At 43.7% G+C, this 20,255-nt stretch overlaps 1 protein-coding gene across 1 annotated transcript in view; it reads left to right on the top strand.

Annotated features, from left to right (window-relative positions):
- LOC311133621 (integrin alpha-7-like) overlaps positions 1-20,255 on the top strand; it is a gene marked incomplete at its 5' end in the record, with an annotated part of 59,831 nt that overhangs the window by 4,419 nt on the left and 35,157 nt on the right. Inside the window, 2 exons of the mRNA XM_084167141.1 lie at positions 17,303-17,510; positions 19,682-19,937. Coding sequence (XP_084023267.1) covers positions 17,303-17,510; positions 19,682-19,937 — 464 coding nt within the window. The remainder of the gene's footprint in view (positions 1-17,302; positions 17,511-19,681; positions 19,938-20,255) is intronic.

Below are 20,255 nucleotides of genomic sequence, written 5' to 3'. Positions count from 1 at the left end.
ACCATCGGTCCCATTTGTAATGTAGCCTTATCTTATAATAATAAATAATATGCCATTTAGCAGACGCTTTTATCCAAAGCGACTTACAGTCATGCGTGCATACATTTTTGTGTATGGGTGGTCCCGGGGATCGAACCCACTACCTTGGCGTTACAAGCGCCGTGCTCTACCAGCTGAGCTACAGAGGACCACATCTTCATCTAACGATGGGATGAGATGAGATGTGATGTGATGTGATGACTACAGCACTAACAGAACTGGCGTTCCAGGCTAAACCAAATGTACATGCATGTAAACATAGCCATATTTAAAGAATCTACATACACTGAGTGGACAAAACATTAAGAAGACCTTACTGATATTGTGTTACACCCCCTTTTGCCCTTAGAACAGCCTCAATTCGTCAGGGCATTGACTCTAAAAGGTGTCGAAAGGCTCATGTTGACTCCAATGCTTCCCACAGTTGTGTCAAGTTGGCTGGATGTCCTTTGGGTGGTGGACCATTCTTGATACACACGGGGAAACAGTTGAGCATGAAAAACCCAGCAGTGTTACAGTTACAAAAACCCAGCAGTGTTACAATATCTTGACACACTCAAACCAGTGCGCCTGGCACCTACTACCATACCCCGTTCAAATATGCACTTAAATATTTTTGTCTTGCCCATTCACCCTCTGAATGGCACGCATACACAATCCATGTCTCAATTGTCTCAAGGCTTAAAATTCTTCTTTAACCTGTCTCTTCCCATTGATCTGCACTGATTGAAGTGGATTTAACAAGTGACATCAATAAGGGAGAATAGCTTTCACCTGGATTCACCTGGTCAGTCTATGTCATGGAAAGAGCAGGTGTTCTTAATGTGTTGTCCACTCAGTGTATAAATACACACACACAGTGCATCATCTCAGATCTCAGGTAATCGTGTGTTGCTCAGTTGGTTCTGCGTTTACACTGCCAGGAATCGGGGGTTCATTTCCATATGTAAATATATGCATGCATAATTGTAAGTTGTTTCTGCGAAATGGTAAATATTATTATTATTATTATTATTATTATTATTATTATTATTATTATTATTATTATTATTATTATTATATAAAGTGGAATGTATACTTTTCTGAATGTTGAATGGGTGTATACTTTAGGTAGCAGTTCAACACTCCCAATCAGTTTAGCAAAATCCATAAAGGCCTGGTTACACCTGAGGTAGGATAGTAGGGGCAGATGTCCTGCTGCTGTGGCTCGGGGCTAGACATCATCTGAAGGCCTCCCAGGGTTGGTCTGAGTGGAATGCTTACTGAAGCAGAACTGAACCGGCAGCCAAGGGGTCCAGGCAGTGTGATCAGAATGCTAAAGGACCAGTCAGTGGCTTGCCTCAATATTTATTCAGGAATTAAGTGGGGGGAAATATACTGTGTGGACTGGGTGCAGATTAAGCAATTAAGCATTCCCTCTGGCCAGATGTGTGCATGTATTACTGCCTGCTAGATTTCAGTTGTCTTATTCATGTTCTCTTATGCATAGTTGGCCGTCTTCCGTGATTTTCTATTATATCTAATACGTCCATGCATCTGCTTGGCTTCCATTTTAAAATAACCATAACCTTTTGTTTCTTGCACCCTTCCCTGTATAAATCAATATCTAACACATGTACACATCTCATGGATTCTGGAGGTAAGAGAGACATGGAGCTCCTATTTGTGGAGGGAGGGTTCTAATGGGGGGGGGTTGTTGGATGTTTAGACTTGGGACCTGAGGGCCAATCCTTCTCCCATCCTCGAGTCAAGTTCAAGTTTTATTTTTGGTCGTATGTACGGGATACGCAGGGTATACATCGTCCAATGAAATGCTTACTTGCAGGTTCCTTCTCGACAATGGAACAACAATAAGAAATAATAAAAGATAAAAGATAAGAAGATCCTTGTTGGAAATGGCTGTTCACTTATTGATCTGATGGGAGGGGGGCAGGTTGGGGGCAGGTGGTGACATGAGAAGAAGATGCTGAAGATGCCTGGGTGGGGTTGGTCTCGAGGAGGTACTATTGTCCTCTAGGACAGTTACAAGGGGTCAACAACACATTAGGGAGAGCATAGTTCTGAAGCAGTTGCCACCTCAGCTCTATTCTATTCTATTCATTTAGATTCTGTTCTATTCTAGTCGGTTCTATTCTATTAAATTATATTATATCCTGTTCTATTCTATTATGTTCTATTCTAGTCTATTCTATTAGATTATATCCTGTTCTATTCTATTAGATTATGCTCTATTCTAGTCTATTCTAATAGATTATATTCTATTAGATTATGTTCTATTCTATTCTATTAGATTCTATCCTGTTCAATTCTATTAGATTATGCTCTATTCTAGTCTATTCTAATAGATTATATTCTATTAGATTATGTTCTATTCTATTCTATTAGATTCTATCCTGTTCAATTCTATTAGATTATGCTCTATTCTAGTCTATTCTAATAGATTATATTCTATTAGATTATGTTCTATTCTATTCTATTAGATTCTATCCTGTTCAATTCTATTAGATTATGCTCTATTCTAGTCTATTCTAATATATTATATTCTATTAGATTATGTTATATTCTAGTCTATTCTATTAGATTCTATGCTGCTCAATTCTATTAGATTATGTTATATTTCAACCTTTAGCAGGTCTATTGTTTCTGGCTACATATTGTGAACGTATAGAGTGTTCATGAGTTTACATTGTCCTGGACTGCAGACAGTGCAATGATGGGATACTAATGGAAAGACGTCATCAGTGAAACCCTAGATACATTAAGTCTATATGTGAATCATCCCAAGCATGAAAATGTCCATTATGACTAAAATCCATGGATCATGCACTCACTGGATAGTTATTCAACTTGTACTGTATTGCAGCTGTCACTGTCTCTCTCTGCCCCCATCTCTCTCTCTCTCTCTCTCTCTCTCTCTCTCTCTCTCTCTCTCTCTCTCTCTCTCTCTCTCTCTCTCTCTCTCTCTCTCTCTCCCCCCCCCCTCTCACCCTGTCTCCCTTTCTCCCTGCCCTGTCCAGTGCTGTCCAGGGTGAGCATTAGACATGTACTTAATGGTTTGATGAGTCAGACCACAGTCATCTCAGCTGTTGTTCTCATATCAGGAAAACAGAAAAACAATCAGCTGGGAAAACACCTTTTTCTGAAATCTGTCACCAGAAGCTCTTCGACTCCCTGATGGTCTGGACTAGACGGCTCTGTAGACCATTATGAAGTCATATAGCTGTAAAGCCATACAGAATGACCCTCCTGTCCCCAGTTTACACAGTTGTTGTAGCCCTCTGTTCCAGTTCAGTGTGTTGAGTTACGTTTCCCCTACACACTGAACTAAGGTCAGATTTATCGTTCTTTACCCTAATGGTTGAGGTCAGTGGCATGTTCAGAACATTTTGAATGGGGTGGTCCAAGATGGAGCACAGAACCAGTTTAGGTGGCCATAACATTTTTTTTAAATAATTGATGCAAGATGGATTTTTTTCTGTATAATTATGATGGTTCAACGCATTAAATGCTTCAGCTTAGGTTTGGTACATTTCCCTGTTCAAATAAATAAATAAATTCCAAAAGTATTTTGACAGTGTTTGCATTCAAGGTCAGGATTTTATATAAGGATATTAGCATACAGCAGTAAATTCACTTGAAAGGGCCATACAGAGTGTGAATTCGAGGGTCTCTATTTTAGGCTAACCCCCCCCCCCCCCCCACAAAGAAAAACCCCATTACAATTTAAAATAAAGAGACAAACTTATAAAATGATTTCTCATTCGTGTCTATCCGTGTTTTATAATTGTCCTTCAATTCACAAAAGGCTGAATCTATTTCACCAGAGAAAGCATCAGAGCGAGGCAAATTGCGCCCCTCTGTCTTAGAATCTGTAGCCCATGTATCTGATGCATTCTGGCCAAAAATAATATGGCATGTCATACTATTTTTGTCCAGACAGCATCAGATACATGGGCTACACATACTAAGACAGAGGGGCGCTATTTTGCTGCAATGATTCTTTCCCCGGTGAGATTGATGAGTCTTGCTGTCGGTGCGGGTATTGGTCAAAATTATCAATTGGAGGCTGGGGGGGCCACTGGGGTGGCCAATCAGATTTCAGGAAGGCTATGCCCACCCTGGGCCACCCCCTGGAAACACTGCTGGTTGAGGTTAGGATTTGGTGAGGGTTACCTAATCCTAGATCTGTTCCTAAGGACAACTTCCACACAGGGAGAGTGTTTAGGTCATAGTATAGGACATGGGTAGAGCCTCCCGTCATGGGTAGAGCCTCCCGTCATGGGTAGAGCCTCCCGTCATGGGCAGAGCCTCCACTCTTGGGCAGAGCCTCCACTCTTGGGCAGAACCTCCAGTCTTGGGCCGAGCAGAGCCTCCAGTCTTGGGCAGAGCAGAGCCTCCAGTCTTGGGCAGAGCCTTCAGTCTTGGGCAGAGCAGAGCCTTCAGTCTTGGGTAGAGCCTCCAGTCTTGGGAAGAGCCTCCACTCTTGGGCAGAACCTCCAGTCTTGGGCCGAGCAGAGCCTCCAGTCTTGGGCAGAGCAGAGCCTCCAGTCTTGGGCAGAGCCTTCAGTCTTGGGCAGAGCAGAGCCTTCAGTCTTGGGCAGAGCAGAGCCTTCAGTCTTGGGTAGAGCCTTCAGTCTTGGGCAGAGCAGAGCCTTCAGTCTTGGGCAGAGTAGAGCCTCCAGTCTTGGGCAGAGCCTCCAGTGTATCAGCCTCCATGGTATCAACCTCCCGAGTATCAACCTCCAGGGTATCAGCCCCCAGGGTATCAACTTCCAGGGTATCAACCTCCAGGGTATCAACTTCCAGGGTATCAGCATCCAGGGTATCAGCCTCCAGGGTATCAGCATCCAGGGTATCAACCTCCAGGGTATCAGCATCCAGGGTATCAGCCTCCAGGGTATCAGCCTCCAGGGTATCAGCATCCAGGGTATCAACCTCCAGGGTATCAGCATCCAGGGTATCAGCCTCCAGGGTATCAATCAAGTCGCCTTTAGAAACGTATCCCTTAAGTGATTATTTGACACATCTTCAAATAAAGTAATGCATTACCATTAATCAGAATATATATATATATTTTTTCCCCTTTATTTAACCAGGTAAGCCAGTTGAGAACAAGTTCTCATTTACAACTGCGACCTGGCCAAGATAAAGCAAATCAGTGCGATAAAAACAACAACACAGAGTTACATATGGGGTAAAACAAAACATAAAGTCAAAAATACAACAGAAAATATATATACAGTGTGTTCAAATGTAGCAAGTTATGGAGGTAAGGCAATAAATAGGCCATAGTGCAAAATAATTACAATTAGTATTAACACTGGAATGATAGATGTGCAAGAGATGATGTGAAAATAAAGATACTGGGGTGCAAATGAGCAAAATAAATAACAATACGGGGATGAGGTAGTTGGGTGGGCTAATTTCAGATGGGCTGTGTCCATAGGCACAACTTTTTCTCACGAGAGTTTCTTTGTGGATAAGTTGATTTTCTTCCTGATTTGATTACACAGTGTCTGCAGCCTGTGCCCTTGCTTGTCTAAACAATAGCCTGTCAAAGTCAACAGAAGATGTGTGTCTCTCTCTCTCCAGTTGGCATTCCATCTCCCTTTTGGTGGTAATATAGCCTGGTCCCAGATCTGTTTGTGCTGTCTTGACAACTCCTATGGTCATTGTTTAGTGTGACTGTGACCATAAGAGTTGGCAAGGCAGCACAAAATGATCTGGGACCAGGCTAGAAGTAGGCCTAGTGTGTGTCATCATGGTCGTATGTGTCACATAAAGTGGAAAGATAAGCTTGTTAAAAACAGCTTCTGTGTGAGATCAGATGTGAGTCACAACAGAGGGTAGCATACAAGCCGCCACTGAAATAAAGATATGGGGATCCTTCAAGCCTATCTGTCTGAGTCACACAAGGAATGGCTACTCAGTCACTAACTGAGAGAGGAGCTGAGGTCAGTGAGAGGGAGAATGTCATGGGTTTGGGGGATGGGAGAATGGGTGAGGGAGGGATGGGGTGACTGGGGGATGGGTGAGGGAGGGATGGATGGGGTGACTGGGGGATGGGAGGATGGATGAGGGAGGGATGGGGTGACTGGGGGATGGGTGATGGAGGGATGGGGTGACTGGGGCATGGGAGGATTGGTGAGGGAGGGATGGGGTGACTGGGGGATGGGAGGATGGGTGAGGGAGGGATGGGGTGACTGGGGGTGGGGGTGGAGAATGGAGGGCAACTAGGGGTCTAGGTTGGGGGTAACAGGATCCTGGAGAGGGACTCAATGAGTGTAGGGGTCAGTGAGCATCCTCCTCAGTAACCACATGGGAACCAGGGTGATGGGTGTGTGTGTGTGTGCGTGTGTGTGTGTGCGTGTGTGTGTGTGCGTGTGTGTGTGTGTGTGTGTGTGTGTGTGTGTGTGTGTGTGTGTGTGTGTGTGTGTGTGAAACATGACATAATACAAAACATTAATAGACAAGAACAGCTCAAGGACAGATCTGATCTACATCAATTTAAAAATGGCACATATAACCTACTACATACACACTAACTATCTAGGTCAAATAAGGGAGAGGCGTTGTGCCGTGAGATGTTGCTTTATCTGTGTGTGTGCGAGTGTGTGAATCTGTGTGTGAATCTGTGTGTGGGTGTGTGTGGGTGTGTGTGTGTGATGGGGACAATTAGGATATGAGTGTGATTGGGGTGACAGAAGGGGGTTGTTTTGTCTCAATAACAGGAGATGTATCTTTAATAGTCCTATCAGTCAATAACAGGAGATGTATCTTTAATAGTCCTATCAGTCAATAACAGGAGATGTATCTTTAATAGTCCTATGAGTCAATAACAGGAGATGTATCTTTAATAGTCCTATCAGTCAATAACAGGAGATGTATCTTTAATAGTCCCATCAGTCAATAACAGGAGATGTATCTTTAATAGTCCCATCAGTCAATAACAGGAGATGTATCTTTAATAGTCCTATCAGTCAATAACAGGAGATGTATCTTTAATAGTCCCATCAGTCAATAACAGGAGATGTATCTTTAATAGTCCCATCAGTCAAAAACAGGAGATGTATCTTTAATAGTCCCATCAGTCAATAACAGGAGATGTATCTTTAATAGTCCTATCAGTCAATAACAGGAGATGTATCTTTAATAGTCCTATCAGTCAATAACAGGAGATGTATCTTTAATAGTTCTATCAGTCAATAATAGGAGACTATCTTTTATAGTTCTATCAGTCAATAACAGGGAGACGTGTATTTGGCATTTTATTATGATCCCCGTTAGCATTTGTGAAGGCAGCAGCTACTCTTCCTGGGGTCCACACAGAACATGAAACATGACATAATACAGAACATTAATAGACAAGAACAGCTCAACTACATACATTAAAAAATGTCACACATAGCCTCCATATCAATACATAAACACAAAATATCTAGGTCAAATAGGGGAGAGAGGTTGTGTTGCTTTATCTGTTTTTTTAAACCATGTTTGCTTTTCATTTGAGCAATATGAGATGGAAGGGAGTTCCATGCAATACAGTGCCTTGCAAAAGTATTCATCCTCCTTGGAGTTTTTCCTATTTTGTTGCATTACAACCTGTAATTTAAATGGATTTTTATTTGGATTTCATGTAATGGACATACACAAAATAGTCCAAATTGTTGAAGTGAAATGAAAAAAATAACTTGTTTCAAAAAATTCAAAAAAATAAATAACGGAAAAGTGGTGCGTGCATATGTATCACCCCCTTTGCTATGAAGCCCCTAAATAATATCTGGTGCAACCAATTACCGTCAGAAGTCACATAAGTAGTTAAATAAAGTCCACCTGTGTGCAATCTAAGTGTCACATGATTTGTCACATGATCTCAGTATATATACACCTGTTCTGAAAGGCTCCAGAGTCTGCAACACCACTAAGCAAGGGAACCACCAAGCAAGCGGCACCATGAAGACCAAAGAGCTCTCCAAACAGGTCAGGGCCAAAGTTGTGGTAAAGTACAGATCAGGGTTGGGTTATAAACAAATATCAGAAACTTTGAACATCCCATGGAGCACCATTAAATCCATTATTAAAAATGGAAAGATTATGACACCACAACAAACCTGCCAAGAGAGGGCCGCCCACCAAAACTCACGGACCAGGCAAGGAGGGCATTAATCAGAGAGGCAACAAAGAGACCAAAGATAACCCTGGAGGAGCTGCAAAGCTCCACAGCGGAGATTGGAGTATCTGTCCATAGGACCACTTTAAGCCGTACACTCCACAGAGCTGGGCTTTACGGAAGAGTGGCCAGAAAAAGCCACTGCTTAAATAAAAAAAAAAAAAAAAAAAAAGGCATGTGGGAGACTCCCCAAACATATGGAAGAAGGTACTCTGGTCAGAAGAGACTAAAATGTAGCTTTTTGGCCATCAAGGAAAACGCTATGTCTGGCACAGACCAAACACCTTTCATCACCCAGAGAACATCCATTTTTCATCGTCAGGGACTGGGAAACTGGTCAGAATTGAAGGAATGATGGATGGCGCTAAATACAGGGAAATTCTTGAGGGAAACCTGTTTCAGTCTTCCAGAGATTTGAGACTGGGACGGAGGTTCACCTTCCAGCAGGACAATTACCCTAAGCATACTGCTAAAGCAACACTCAAGTGGTTTAAGGGGAAACATTTAAATGTCTTGGAATGGCCTAGTCAAAGCCCAGACCTCAATCCAATTGAGAATCTGTGGTATGACTTAAAGATTGCTGTACACCAGCGGAACCCATCCAACTTGAAGGAGCTGGAGCAGTTTTGCCCTGAAGAATGGGCAAAAATCCCAGTGGCTAGATGTGCCAAGCTTATAGAGACATACCCTAAGATACTTGCAGCTGTAATTGCTGCAAAAGGTGGCTCTACAAAGTATTGACTTTGGGGGGGTCAATAGTTATGCACGCTCAAGTTTTCTGTTTTTTTGTGTTATTTCTTGTTTGTTTCACAGGAAAAAATATTTTGCATCATCAAAGTGGTAGGCATGTTGTGTAAATCAAATGATACAAAACCCCAAAAAATCTAATTTAATTCCAGGTTGTAAGGCAATAAAATAGGAAAAATGCCAAGGGGGGTGAATACTTTCGCAAGCCACTTTAATGGCTCTATACAATACTATAACCTTTATTGATTTTGTTCTGGATTTGGGTACTGTGAAAAGACCCCTGGTGGCATATCTGGTGGTGTAAGTGTGTGTGTCAGAGCTGTGTGTAAGTTGACTATAAAACGAATTTGGAATTTTTAACACATTAATGTTTCTTATAAAAACAAGAAGTGATGCAGTCAGTCTTTCCTCAACTCTTAGCCAAGAGAGACTGGCATGCATAGTATTAATATTAGCCCTTTGATTACAATGAAGAGCAAGACGTGCCTCTCTGTTCTGGGGCCAGCTGCAGCTTAATTAGGTATTTCCTTGCAGCACTCGACCACACGACTGGACAATAATCAAGATAAGACAAAACTAGAGCCTGCAGGACCTGCTGTTTGGAGTGGGGTGTCAAAAAAGCTGAGCATCTTTTTATTATGGACAGACCTTTCCCCATCTTTACAACCATTGAATCTAAACTTAACTAAAATATAAATGCAACATGTAAAGTGTTGGTCCCATGTTGCATGATATGAAATAAAAGATCCCAGAAATGTTCCATATGCACAAAAACCTTACTTTTTTCAAATGTTGTTCACACATTTCTTTACATCCCTGTTAGTGAGCATTTCTCCTTTGCCAAGATAATCAATCCACCTGACAGGTGTGGCATATCAAGAACCTGATTAAACAACATGACCATTACACAGGTGCACCTTGTGCTTGTGCTTTTTGAATACGGGCCTAGATTTGTTGGTTGTCTGTCTCTCTGTAGACAATAGGCTATCTTTTATCTTAAGAAAGTATCCCAGCATCATTACACATTTTCAATGAGTTTACATCTATGCCTTTTTCGGTGGGTAATGTCTGTGTGATTCAAGACCGTGTTAGCCTACTGAGCTAAGCCTAGGCAATATCTCAGGGTCTTCAGGAGGACATTCACATTGTGGTAAAATGTGCAGCTTTCTGGATGGAACTGTGAATCATGGGAGTAGTCCTTTCTGTCACGTAGTAGTGTTTAATACAGGTGCACACTGTGCCTCGTGTTGGCAGGCCAGGAATTATGTGTCTGTGTCTGTGTCTGTGTGTACGTGTGTGTGTGTCTGTGTCTGTGTGTCTGTGTGTCTGTGTGTGTATGTGTTTAGGATTGTGTGGTGCTGGTGGCTACATGACAGCATTCCAACAGACTCTGTCACCTTCACACTCAACACCCAGATATCCCATCTAGCCAGGGGGGAGGGGGGAGGAAGGGTGTGGGCTGTGTGGGCATAGAATTAGGAATTAGAATACTAGAATGGACATGAACCTTCTTCTGATGGGATAAAGGTCAGCCATTTTGGTCAGGGAGTTGGTCAACCATGGTTTGCCAGTGCTGTGATGAGATTCTTTGTAAAATAATGAATTTTAAGAATTTATATGCACTATATGTTTCTTAGCTAGTTTAAGAGGAATTATTCCATTAATTTTTCAAATTAACTGCCAATACTCCCAGTTGATTTTAGATCAAAAGTCGCAGCCCACCTTATGGGAAAACAACACGTTACCCCATTGGTTCACAGCAAAAACTTTACCTTTTTCATACACAATTTTCTTGTTGTCTGGTTGTTTTAGTCAATTACAAAACGACATTTAAGAAAAGTACATGTCTAAAGATTACCTTTCAACATTGCCTGCTCCTGAGCGTTCTCACTACTTAGAAAAAGGTTATATTATTGTAGGGCAGGGTTCTTCAATTCCGGTCCTGGAGGGCCGAAACACCTCTGTTTTTCATCCTCTCCTTCTAATCAGGGGCTAATTCAGACCTGGGACACCAGGTGAGTGCAATTAACTACCAGGTAGAAATAAAAAACAGAAGTGTTTCGGCCCTCCAGGACCGGAATTGAAGAACCCTGTTGTAGGGCTTTCCTCATGCCCCTTTTCATGACGCTGCTAGCAGCCACCTGAGTGAGAGCTAGCTACCGACCGGAACATTAAGCTAGCCAGGACCAACAACACAAACAAACGGACTACACTGAATGAACTAAACATTAAGAACACCTGCTCTTTCCATGACATGGACTGACCAGGTGAATCCAGGTGAAAGCTTTGATCCCCTATTGATGTCACTTGTTAAATCCACTTCAATCAGTGAAGATCAATGGGAGGAGACAGGTTAAAGAAGGATTTTTAAGCCTTGAGATAATTGAGACATGCATTGTGTATGTGAGCCATTCAGAGGGTGAATGGGCAAGACAACATATTTAAGTGCCTTTGAACGGGGTATGGTAGTAGGTGCCAGGTGCACCAGTTTGAGTGTGTCAAGAACTGCAATGCTGCTGGGTTTGTGTTTCAAGAGTGGTCCACCACCCAAAGGACATCCAGCCAACTTGACACAACTGTGGGAAGCATTGGAGTCAACATGGGCCAGCATCCCTGTGGAATACTTTCGACACCTTGTAGAGTCCATAGCCCGACGAATTGAGACTGTTCTGAGGGCAAAAGGGAGGGTGCAACTCAATTTTAGGAAGGTGTTCCTAATGTTTTGTACACTCAGTGTTTACAGCTACAAGTAGTGAGTGGAGTTACAAAAGGACTGTACTAAATTAGATAAATGTCTTACCTGTGATTAAATGTTCTCACCACAGCAGCCTCCTGTGGTTTAGAGGCTAGTTCAAATCAATTCAAATCAAATGTGTATAAAACCAGTATAAAGTGTATTTATAATTCTATGACAATATTTTAGGTTGACAATAATTATATTACACCATTTCTGACATCACACGCCTTACATTTATTGTCCTGCATAAGTAAATTCAGGATTATGCCTTTACTGCCAGTCATTCCAATTAGACTGGTTTGGATTTCTCCCTGACCGATATGGCTGCCATTTTCACACATTTTGGAACTTTAATAGGATCTCTATTGGTGTGGGCCCTCCGTGTCAAATCATGGATTCTGGAAAGATGAGAGAACTGAGGGATGGAGATGTATTTAGCTGGAGTAGCGGTATACTGTGGCATGCAATACAAAAACAATGACCAACATTGATTGATTGAATTTTGATTGATTTAATTTTATTGTGCAGATTATAGTGCTTACAAATGGAACGAACAACACATTTTGCATTCTGTCTTCATCAAGTAAATTTACCTTGAAGGAGATGTACTGCTGTTTCCAGGGCTTCTTCTGTTATATGCAGATTATCATACAATCTGCATATAACAGAAGAAGCCCTGGAAACAGCAGTGCATCTCCTTCAAGGTAAATAATGTGCTATAACCTTGGCGGTGAACATTTGTATAGCCAGAACCTACATCTATAGTAACTGCATGTTAAAAGTGCTAAGAAACCCTCTCTGAATTTCAGAATGTATCTGCGTCTTTGTGAGTAAAGCATTATAGATAGCGTATGAAGTATTTTACTTAACATGTACTAGATCTTTAGGTTAGTGGAACCTCACCCCCCCCCCCCCCCCCCCCCACACACACACACACACCACACACACCACACACCCAAACACCACACACACCACACACCACACACCCAAACACCACACACACCACACACCCAAACACCACACACACCACACACCACACACCCAAACACCACACACACCACACACCCAAACACCACACACACCACACACCACACACCCAAACACCACACACACCACACACCCAAACACCTGCCTGTGTAATGTGTGTCTGCAGTGCATGCAGTACGTGGGAGAGTTGAATTATCACCTTTACATAAACCAGAGGTCTAGATGAATGCTGCTGTTAACAGGGTTCAACCTTTTATCAGGCTTTTAGTGATAACTTGTTTCCCTTTCCCAGGTCCCCTTTGTTTAGCTTAGCTTAGCACAGCTTCACTAGGTTATGGATGGTGGCTGCTAATACATCAGACATGGGTTCAAATAGTATTCGATGTATTTCAAATACTTTTAACGTTTCCTTTAGACTTACAGGAGTGCCCGATGTGTGGAGTTTGGAACTGTTGCTCAATCAAGCCCAGATAAAGTAGTTAAAATGTTTTTGAATAGTATTTGAACCCAGATCTGATAATAATGTCAGATGCTGTTTCTCATGAACTGTGTCCCAAATGGCATCCTATTCACTACATAGTGCACTACATTTGACCAGGGCCCTATGGTCAAAAGTAGTGCATTATATAGGGAATATGGTGTGGCATGCATGACTGCACTTGAATAGAAATATGTAGGACTATTAGGGGGCAACAGTAAGCCTATGTTGAATGGTGCTGTTAGGGTTCGCTATGTGGGAATAGGGTGCCATTTGGAACGCATCAGTAACACTGGTGAAGGAGATGTTGAAAAGCAACAGTTGTACTGTCAGACTAGAGGGCTGGCTGGGTGGCTGGCTGGCTGGCTGGGTGGCTGGCTGGCTGGCTGGGTGGGTGGCTGGCTGGGTGGCTGGGTGGCTGGGTGGCTGGCTGGCTGGCTGGGTGGGTGGGTGGGTGGGTGGGTGGGTGGCTGGCTGGCTGGGTGGCTGGCTGGCTGGGTGGCTGGCTGGCTGGCTGGCTGGGTGGCTGGGTGGCTGGCTGGCTGGGTGGGTGGCTGGCTGGCTGGCTGGGTGGCTGGCTGGCTGGCTGGCTGGGTGGGTGGCTGGGTGGCTGGCTGGGTAGCTGGCTGGCTGGGTGGCTGGCTGGGTAGCTGGCTGGCTGGGTGGCTGGCTGGCTGTCATACACCAACTGTTATCCTGCAGTCAGGTTGGATACACCAACTGTTACCCTGCAGTCAGGTTGGATACACCAACTGTTACCCTGCAGTCAGGTTGGATACACCAACTGTTACCCTGCAGTCAGGTTGGATACACCAACTGTTACCCTGCCTGGAGTTCTGTTCAGCTCTCTAGCCTGTACCCTCATTACACATGGCTGCAATAGAGTGACTTTGCTCTGAGACATTGCTGTAGACTTCTCTAAACACCATGGGAGTCTATACAGCCATGTCTCAGGGCAAGGAGTGACTGTAGCCTGGTCGCCAGGTTGATCTGTTTGTATTGTATTAACCAACTACCCCTCATTTGCTGTCATGACATGACAATGAACACCAGAGAATTTGGCTCAAGCACAGACAGAGTTCAGGAGTGGCTAGGAGACGCTCCAGGCTAGGAATGACTGTCTTAGCCATTCGTTCACACAGTGTGTGATTTCTACACTTGTAAATACAGTATCTTATTTCTACAGCGCTACACCTTCCATCAGCTTTAGTGTGGTACTGATGACTCACAGGCTACTAATCCACCATGCTCACCCCCTTCAGGCCTCTGTCTATCTGTCTGAGGCCCATACTACCAATCAGGTTTGAAGAGTTAGAGAGGCAACTTTGGTCAACTCTAAGTTCAACTCGGGATAACCGGTACCCCGAAAGTGGCTCAGCTTTTAGCCAGGTACATTTCTATGGCGACGTATCCTTCAGGACTAACCTGCTCTGGGGCAGGCTAACTCAAAACTAACTCAATTTATCCTGAATGAAGTGTCCAAGCCACGAGTTGAGGACCAATCAAATCAGATTCCCTCCCTCTCGTAAAGATTGCGTTATCAGTATTTGAGGAAGATGACCAATTAAATATTTACCAAATATTTTATTAAAAAAATGTTTTTTTTTGGTGTAAAAATATAGTCATATTAAAACACCTATCACATTACACATTTAGTAATGATAGGATGCATTTGAAAGTTAACACACAGTAAAACTTTTGTATGACTTTATACAATTATTTGATCATAGGAGTGGAGAAAAAGTATTGTGTGCATTGATAAGCACATCAAAGACACCATTAACAATAGATTATACAATAAAGACTGCTTCTTAAAGCCTCTTTCACACCATAGCCTGCTGAATTTGCAAGATAACTTTTAATTCATGTTGATTTCGGTACAAATGTTTAATGTGTCTGACTCGCCCATGGATTGATGGTTCAGCATTGTCTCAACGAAGAGTTTGGCGCTGGACTAGCCACGTGCGACTCGCACGCACGGTTACAAGCCTGCTAGAGTTAGTGGCAGGCGGACGAGCAATATCCACCGTAGTCGTACGGATGAATCCTGTGCTGGAATGTGAAGTTAACTGAAGCTAGCTAATTTCAGAAAAGCCTGGGTACATCTAGCTACGTGTGTAGCATGGCCCTCAGCTAGAGCATATTTACAGCCAGTAGGTGCAGCGGTTGGGGAAGCTGTAATATAAATGTGCTGCTTGTACATATCAAAATAAGACAGGTGGAAGACTTAAACATTTCACATGGACATTCACACATTTTCGTTTTTTCAAAGCATTTTCTCATTTTGAACACGCCCCTTTCTCTCTCTCTCTCTCTCTCTCTCTCTCTCTCTCTCGCTCTCTCTCTCTCTTTCTCTCTCTCTCCCCCTCTCTCTTTCTCTCTCTCTCTCCACCCCCTCTCTCTCTCTCTCCCCCCCTCTCTCTCTCCCCCCCCCGCTCTCTCTCTCTCTCTCCCCCCTCTCTCTCTCCCCCCCCTCTCTCTCTCTCTCTCTCTCTCCCACTCTCTCTCTCTCTCTCTCTCTCTCTCTCTCTCTCTCTCCCTCTCTCTTTCTCTCTCCGTCTCTCTCCAATCTCCCTCTCTCTCCCTCTCTTTACTCTCATTTTTCCTCTCTTTCTCTCCCACCCACTATCTCTTTCTCCCTTGCTCTCTCTCTCCCACTCCCCCCACTCTCCCCCCTCTCTCCCTGTGTTTCTCTGTGATAGGAGAGAGAGGAGAGTGTTGGTTGGGTGGAATGTGGTTCCATGGTGGGTTTTTAAATAGCCCCCTGCCTGGACCAGCCAGCCCGTATAAGGCTGAAGCCAGAGCCAAGGCAGTGAAAACGCAACCGTTACAAAAGATAGGAGGGGGAGGGAATCATGATAATCAGTGTTAGATACAACCTCCCAGTAATACGTTGATGCTTTGTGTGTCAGAGAATAGAGACCTCACTGAACGTACCTGAGGTTGTTGTAAACAACATGTCAAATATACAACATCTAAACTAACTAGCTCAGGAGAGCTGGTCATACATAGTAATAATAATAATAATTTATTACGTTTCTGTAGCACTTTTCATAGAATCTCAAAGCGCTTCAAAAACAAACAAGCAATATATCATGACAGGTCAACCAATAGAGGCCAAGTCTTTGAAAACTGCATCCTCCTACGATGGAGAGGATCAGTTCATGGCTTGAAAGTTAGTACACAGTACACAACCACACAGAGGTTTCCCTGACCAACTCTAAATCAAATCACATTTTATTTACCACATGCACCGAATACAACCTTACAGTGAAATGCTTACTTACAAGCCCTTAACCGATAATGGAGTTTTAAGAAAAATAAGTGGCTTGAGTGGAGCGAGCTGGTCAGAGGATGGTAGATGATGGTGATGGAGTCTGCTGATTGCAGAGGGCAAGTCTGGGAACCAGCCTGACTCGTATAGCCACTGGACTTCTCTTCCGCTCTGTGTAGCACCCAATTGGGTGATGACTCAGCAGCACTGGGCGCCAGAAAGCTCCCCTCACAAAGTTCAGAAAATTTAGCCAGTCGTATGTATGGTGCCCAGTGTGTTTCCTGTTCAGGTGATGACTAATGGGCTTGTAGGCATGCTGCCAGAACCAAATCTTGAGTGTGCTGGCCAGCTACTTAATCATTTGTGTTTTGATCAGTGTGTCATGAGAGACTCCTAGTTCCAGTCCTGTGTGTGAAGGAAACGTTCCTGGCCTTAAAGGACCAATCAGCAGTTGAAACAACAGCAGAGTGATCTGAGGGATTCATAGACAGAGCTATGGATGCATGGACTGAACATCCATGATATAAAAATGATAGTTTTAACCATGTTTTGAGGCTATACAGTGGTTGTTTACATTTACTTTGTTTACAAACTTTGGAGTAGAACAAGGTTATATTTTGGGTTCTGATGGGGTACGCCAGTAAACTATGCTCATGAGGCATTTATAAGTTATATTCTTCAAGAATCAATGGGTACATACTGTATCATTAATTTATAAGTCCAAAAATGGATGCAGTAACTACTGATTACCCCTTTAAATGGATACTCCCAGAAACAATCACATATGAAATGATATGATACAATTTGCTACGATACTTTTATTGTCCATTTCCATAGAAATTCATGTGTGTTTGTGTGTCTTGCTAACAGGATCCTGGTGGGGGCTCCGCGGGCCAGAGGACTGGGCGTGATGCGGAGGCAGCGCCCTGGCGCCCTGTACCGCTGTCCAATCACAGGCGAGGAGTTTGACTGCGAGCGTGTGGACATCGATGGAGACGTAAACCTCGACCAGGAAAGCAAGGACAACCAGTGGCTAGGAGTGACAGTCAAGAGCCAGGGGATTGGAGGAAAGGTGGTGGTTAGTACACAGTACACAACCACACAGAGGTTTCCCTGACCAACTCCAAATCAAATCACATTTTATTTACCACATGCGCCGAATACAACAGGTGTAGTAGACCTTACAGTGAAATGCTTACTTACAAGCCCTTAACCAACAATGCAGTTTTAAGAAAAATAAGTGCTAAGTAAAAAATAGATAACAAAAAATAAATTTTAAGAAATAATTAAAGAGCAGCAGTAAAATAATAGTAGCGAAGCTGTATACAGAGGGTACCGGTACAGAGTCAATGTGCTGGGGGCACCGGTTAGTCGAGGTAATTACTTTACTATGTACATGTAGGTAGAGTTAAAGTGACTATGCATAGATAATGAACAGAGAATAGCAGCAGACTGCCTCTTGAAGGAAGGAAAATGTCAAAGCAACGCCCAAAAAGGGATTTGAACCCTCAGATTAAATGTCTGATGCTCTACCGACTGAGCTATCCTGGCTCTAACTTTACATATTGCAATACACCTCAACAGAGTAGCAGCAGCGTAAAATGCAAATAGTCCCGGTAGCTATTTGATTAGCTCTTCAGCAGTCTTATGGCTTGGGGGTAGAAGCTGTTAAGAAGCCTTTTGGACCTAGACTTGGTGCTCCGGTACCACTTGCCGGGCGGTAGCAGAGAGAACAGTCTATGACTAGGGTGTCTGGAGTCTTTGACAATATTTAGGGCCTTCCTCTGACACCGCCTGGTATAGAGGTCCTGGATGGCAGGAGCTTGGCCCCTGTGATGTACTGGGCTGTACGCACTACCTTCTGTTGTGCCTTGCGGTCGGAGGCAGAGCAATTGCCATACCAGGCAGTGATGCAACCAGTCAGGATGCTCTCGATGGTGCAGCTGTAGAACTTTTTGAGGATCTGAGGACCCATGTCAAATCTTTTCAGTCTCCTGAGGGGGAATAGGCTTTGTCCTCTTCACGACTGTCTTGGTGTGTTTGTACCATGATAGTTTGTTGGTGATGTGGACACCAAGGAACTTGAAGCTCTCAACCTGCTCCACTACAGCCCCGTCGATGAGAATGGGAGTGTGTTCGGTCGTCTTTTTCCTGTAGTCCACAATCATTTCCTTTGTCTTGATCACATTGAGGGAGAGGTTGTTATCCTGGCAACACACGACCAGGTCTCTGACCTCCACCCTATAGGCTGTCTCGTCGTTGTCGGTGATCAGGCCTACCACTGTTGTGTCGTCAGCAAACTTAATGATAGTGTTGGAGTCGTGCCTGGCCATGCAGTCATGGGTGAACAGGGAGTACAGAAGGGGACTGAGCACGCACCCCTGAGGGCCCCCCCGTGTTGAGGATTAGCGTGGCAGATGTGTTATTACCTACCCTTACCACCTGGGGGCGGCCTGTCAGGAAGTCCAGGATCCAGTTGCAGAGGGAGGTGTTTAGTCCCAGGGTCCTTAGCTTAGTGATGAGCTTTGAGGGAACTATGGTGTTGAACACTGAGCTGTAGTCAATGAACAGCATTCTCACATACAGTGAGGAGAACAAGTATTTGATACACTGCCGATTTTGCAGGTTTTCCCACTTACAAAGCATGTAGAGGTTTGTAATTTTTATCATAGGTACACTTCAACTGTGAGAGACGGAACCCAAGGGGTGCACGTTTTGGTTTTTGTTGTTTTTCTTTAATGAATCAGAACTGTTGACCTCTTCAATGAACCAGACCTGTGGGACCTCTTCAATGAATCAGACCTGTGGGACCTCTTCAATGAACCAGACCTGTGGGACATCTTCAATGAACCAGACCTGTGGGACCTCTTCAATGAACCAGACCTGTGGGACCTCTTTAATGAATCAGACCTGTGGGACCTCTTCAATGAATCAGACCTGTGGGACCTCTTCAATGAACCAGACCTGTGGGACCTCTTCAATGAACCAGACCTGTGGGACCTCTTTAATGAATCAGACCTGTGGGACCTCTTTAATGAATCAGACCTGTGGGACCTCTTCAATGAACCAGACCTGTGGGAACTCTTCACTGAACCAGACCTGTGCCCACCTGTACGAGTTGTGTTTAGCATGTCTGTAGTGAAGTAGACCATCTATTCCAGTTGCTTAGCTTCTCTCCTGCCTCTGTCCAAACCTATGGGACCTCTTCAATGAACCTACTACTATATACCTCTCCCGCCCCTTTTTCAGACGTGTGCCCACCTGTACGAGCTACGTCAGCGTGTGAGCCAGCCGTTGGAGACGCGAGACCCCATCGGGCGTTGCTACGTGCTCAGTGAGGACCTGACAGAGAGGGACGATCTGGATGGAGGGGAGTGGAAGTTCTGTGAGGGGCGACCCCAGGGACACGAACAGTTTGGCTTCTGTCAGCAGGGCCTGTCTGCCGCCTTCACACCTGACAACCAATATATCATGTTCGGAGCTCCTGGAACGTACAACTGGAAAGGTACGGTGACACACTTTTTAAAATTATCTCATTGAGACACACCTGTATAAATACAGGTTAAATAATGATGACTGACACCTGAGGTGTTTCAAATGATAGTTCACTCAAAAGTCAAAGCTTGTTGTGAGATGTTTTCAGACACTTAAAAGTGACAAGATAAGTCCACGTCTTATTGTGTCGATTCAGCTAATATATGCCTTTACTTTACTTACTGAATGGGGGAAATATTTTGGCACTGTCTGAAAGAATGAAATTAGACTGAAAATATCTTATTGGAGTTTTTTTTGTCCGTTTTTCGCTTACAGTTGTCTTAGATGT

The sequence above is a fragment of the Coregonus lavaretus genome (assembly GCF_964263955.1).
Source record: "Coregonus lavaretus genome assembly, chromosome: 8".
Taxonomy (NCBI): Eukaryota; Metazoa; Chordata; class Actinopteri; order Salmoniformes; family Salmonidae; genus Coregonus; species Coregonus lavaretus.
Note: the sequence above shows the minus strand (reverse complement) of the source record. Positions and strands in the feature narration are given on the sequence as shown.